Here is a 4,443-nt window from a genome sequence, read left to right on the forward strand (position 1 = left end):
AAGGAAAATAAAACGTATTGTCTATGTAATTCGACAAATGAGATATTAATGTGACAAGTAAATGAGTTCCTGATTGTGAGGCTAACAGTACAAGTAGCAGGTTGCTCCTGAACAAGTTTTAAAAGCTAAACATGGAATGATATAGAAATAGTCTTATTCTGGAATTTATAATACTTTTTATCATAAAAAAAGTCCCTTACCAAAGCATTATTAACTTTAATTAATTATTAACATTAGAAACTTCTTTGATTAACTGATTCCACATGAATAGAGTTTAGTCACAAACAGGAATATTTATTTACCGATGTTACATATCAAATTTATTTTCCTTGCAGTAGTATCGAGGACTACAGACTTTTTCGTGTTTTGGAAGAAGAATTTGTTGTCAACTTCTTGGAGACAACTTTCTTGGTCGCAGATATCGCCTTCTGTTTAATATATGACCGTCTGTTCTTTGGCGTCTTGTCTCGAATATTCTCTTTCTTATTCATGTCACTAAGTGTTTCCTTATTAGCAGATGAAGGAGGCTTTTTAACACTAACCGTTTCGATTTTCTTTAAAGTTTTCGTATTGTTGTCAACAGTCACGTTAATTTGGCTCGTTTTAACTTTCTTAGTCTTGATTACATGTGGAGGTGTTCGGAAATAGATTTCGTCTTCACTACTGTCGATCTCAATTACATCGACATCTTTATCTTGCTGAGGAACGTGAATGTTTGACTCAACATGAACTGGTGTTGGTACGTCACTTTTTACTTCTGAAGTTGGTCTTCTGGGAAGCTGTTAGATATAGAGAAAAACATGGAGTAACTAATAAGAAACTTAAGATAACTGCTTTACATCTGAATATCCACTTATTTAAAAACACGAAGATGCATAGTTTCTGTTGGTGTTACAATTAGGAATCCCCTGATTAACACAGTTGTTGGTGATTTTAAAACTCAAAATCCCCTGATTAGCACAGTTTACTGATAATCTGCAAAATTTCGTGAAGATACACTTACTGTATTAAAATTTATGGCATGAAAACTGTAACAAGCACAAAATGGTTATGAGGTCGGTCCCTGGGACCGAACCCGTAGTGAGAGGGTTATGGAAATGGACAAAAGTCATGCATGCAGATGAAGGTATGGCATGTCATGGTGAAAGATGGACCCTGACATAAAAAAAAAGAATCTCCTAAATGGAAGATGGAAAGGCTCTTGGATTGCCAAGAGGGGAAGAAGATGGAACCACGACTGATCTTGATCTGGCCAATGAGGAGGCAATGTGTGAAAAACCAGCAAGGGACTACAGACAGCTTCCTGGGAAGAAGTCAAAAAAGATGATAGGTATACAGAAAGAAGTTGGCCTAATCCTGAGTCAGTACATGTACAACTAGAGCTGCAGAATCCAGGAATGGTGACCATATAAGTGGAAGCTTGGTGTTCAGTAGTTACAAAGGTGTCAAAGAGGACTCTCAAATTGGGAATAAATCCATTGAAATACCAGAGGAGGTAAGGAGAACTCTGTGGAACGAATCCAGTCTTTATGTGACACATGATATGCAACTAAGTGTAAAGCTCGCAGGACAGCAATTGGATGTGATGGTCGTGGCCCAAAATAGGAGCATGAGACTAAGAAAGTAGAGGACCCAAAAGTGAGTATGAGGATACTGAAATAAAGGCATCTTTGAACAGATGCACATCTGGGCAAGGTGGGGGAAGAGGGATAGCCAGGGTCACGTGGGAATGGTCAAGCCACCACAACAACAGGTGAAGAGATAGAGGGACAGACACAAGAGAAGCCACTGGTTCTTTGAAGATATTCTACTGATTTACCAGAGTCTATTAAAGGGGACACAAATGGTTGCATCTAAGAGGGATAAGGGACTTTAGAGAAAATCTCTCAAGCAAGAGACAGAAACACAAGGGCTTTGGAAACAATATGCTCCACATCTTGAAGATGTACAGAAGATTGAGCTTACAAATGAAAATCAGACTTGGATAGCTTGACCAGCCAACCCAAATGAGATGAATTCCAAACACAAGGGAGATTGCAACAAAGGCTGCCTTCCAGGATTGGGTAAGAAGGAGCTAATTATCCATATAGTAGTGGAAATGCATACCTAACAAATGCATCCTCTTCATAAAAGTACTAATGACCCAGTTGAAAATATACATGGGTGTAGCCAATTGGAAAGGAATAGTATTGAACAGAAAAATCTTACTGTTCTCAGAAAGAATATGAAAAGTGGGCAGACAGAAAAGCAGCTGAGCAAGTAAAATAAGATAAGCTGATTATGGAGAATAGAAACAAAGTAAGAGAAGAAAAAGGTCTCCAAACTAGAAGAAGAAGAGATTCACAGGATTGAAATTTGATAAAAGTAGAAGGATCCCAACTTCAGGCCATAGAATTGGATTCTCAACACTAGGGAGGGCATGGCAACTGGGTGACAACACAAAATTGAGACAAAAGAATTAGTGTGAACGTGAAAAGATAAAAAAAATAGATAAATTAGAAAAGAGGTTCCAGAAATATATATTCATGGATTCATAATCAAAAAATCTTTTCTTTTATCTTTCTTTAAGATCAAGAAAACTAAGCTAAGAAAGATAATAATTTGAATGTTAACTGAAAATTAAAAGTAATAAGTGTAACATAAAAAATTCCATAATTATTCTTGAAAAAGAACACAAATGAACAGTGTAACGAAGAGGAGAAGAATGAGCTATTGGTGTACACAAACTGTTGAAGGGGACTATTATGAAAGGAATGTGTCGCCTTCCTTATTTTTAGTGTACACAAACTGTTGAAAAGGACTATCATGCAAGGAATGTGTTGCCTTCCTTATTTTTGGTGTACACAAACTGTTGAAGGGGACCATCATGCAAGGAATGTGTTGCCTTCCTTATTTTTGATGTACACAAACTGTTGAAGGGGACCATCGTTCAAGGAGCGTGTTGCCTTCCTTATTTTTGGTGTACACAAGCTGTTGAAGGGGACTATCGTTCAAGGAATGTGTTGCCTTCTTTATTTTGGTGTACAAAATCTGTTAAGGAATGTGTTGCCTTCCTTATTTTTGGTGTACACAAACTGTTGAAGGGGACTATCATGCAGGGAATGTGTTGCTTTCCTTATTTTTGGTGTACACAAACTGTTGAAGGGGACTATCGTTCAAGGAATGTGTTGCCTTCTTTATTTTGGGTGTACAAAATCTGTTAAGGAATGTGTTGCCTTCCTTATTTTTGGTGTACACAAACTGTTGAAGGGGACCACCATGCAAGGAATGTGTTGCCTTCCTTATTTTTGGTGTACACAAACTGTTGAAGGGGACTATCGTTCAAGGAATGTGTTGCTTTCCTTATTTTTGGTGTACACAAACTGTTGAAGGGGACTATCGTTCAAGGAATGTGTTGCCTTCCTTATTGCACTATAGACTAGTGAAGTTCACGTTATTACGTGTAGGGGTGAGAGTTCATTCAAAGGCTTGGTGCTGCCAAATTATTTTCAGCAGTGACATGAGGTATTAGCTATTTGTTCTGCCGAGGAGCGAGTAGTGTGTTTTGAAGAGATATATATACACACGTTACGTTTTACACAGGCATTTGGTGTGCACTGCATGCTGATTGAAACACTTACTTCTCTATCCTATGTCTAAATATTCACATCTTATATATATATCATATGAAAATGTCACAACATTTCAACACTAAAATACCAGGTAAAATAAATATATCTTACTTTAAGGTCAAAATCAAATGTAATTCCTAGATCTGCCAGCTTGGCCTGGGTTTTCTTGATCCTTCTTGCTCGTTTTACCCAATTCTTCCGCTCCTTTTCAGGAGATTTCCACTTATTTTGACGAGAGATTGTAATTGACTTGGCAAGAAAAATTTTTTTCCCTGCACCCTTAAAAGTTAATGGGTGAACCTTTTCTGGTGGAATAAATCTACCTGTAAAAGAAGACAATATATGAACAGGGGTTTCATTACAAAAATTAAACGTTTATTATGCTTGTAAAAAGAATCCAAAATGCTTATTGAAATTTTCTCAAATGCACAGAAACATCTACAAGAGGGTAAATATGTTTACTGGGAAACCTTGCCTGTAAATATTCATTGATATAGTCATGTTCAGTTATGACAGTTGTCTGTTGAAAGCAGATCAAAATTATAAAAAAAACAAGTTCTTGTCTTAAGCCTAAAACTTACACTTCATCAGTTGGTCAAACATTAGGTAATTGTTCATAGTCTCTGCAACAATCTTTGCAACTTCATCACACTCAAATTCAATATAAGCATAGCCTCGACTTCCACCTGTCTGAAAAGATATTAATTAATAAAAATTATAGTACCCGAATACCAGAAAACCTCTCTCTGTTACAACTTGCTCAATATTTTGGATAACCAAACTGATATGTTTTATATTCATATTGTTTTATTTATAGAGTCTAAAAAAATTA

General features: G+C 36.5%; 1 protein-coding gene across 1 annotated transcript in view; it reads right to left on the minus strand.

Annotated features, from left to right (window-relative positions):
* Positions 1–270: 270 nt before the first annotated feature.
* LOC106474916 (MKI67 FHA domain-interacting nucleolar phosphoprotein-like) overlaps positions 271–4,443 on the minus strand; it is a 9,658-nt gene continuing 5,485 nt past the window's right edge. Inside the window, exons 2-4 of the mRNA XM_022403175.1 lie at positions 4,193–4,301; positions 3,723–3,934; positions 271–779 (exon numbers count right to left, since the gene is read on the minus strand). Of these exons, the coding sequence (XP_022258883.1) occupies positions 348–779; positions 3,723–3,934; positions 4,193–4,301 (753 nt within the window). The 3' untranslated portion in view covers positions 271–347. The remainder of the gene's footprint in view (positions 780–3,722; positions 3,935–4,192; positions 4,302–4,443) is intronic.

This window comes from Limulus polyphemus, unplaced genomic scaffold, assembly GCF_000517525.1.
Source record: "Limulus polyphemus unplaced genomic scaffold, Limulus_polyphemus-2.1.2 Scaffold7850, whole genome shotgun sequence".
Taxonomy (NCBI): Eukaryota; Metazoa; Arthropoda; class Merostomata; order Xiphosura; family Limulidae; genus Limulus; species Limulus polyphemus.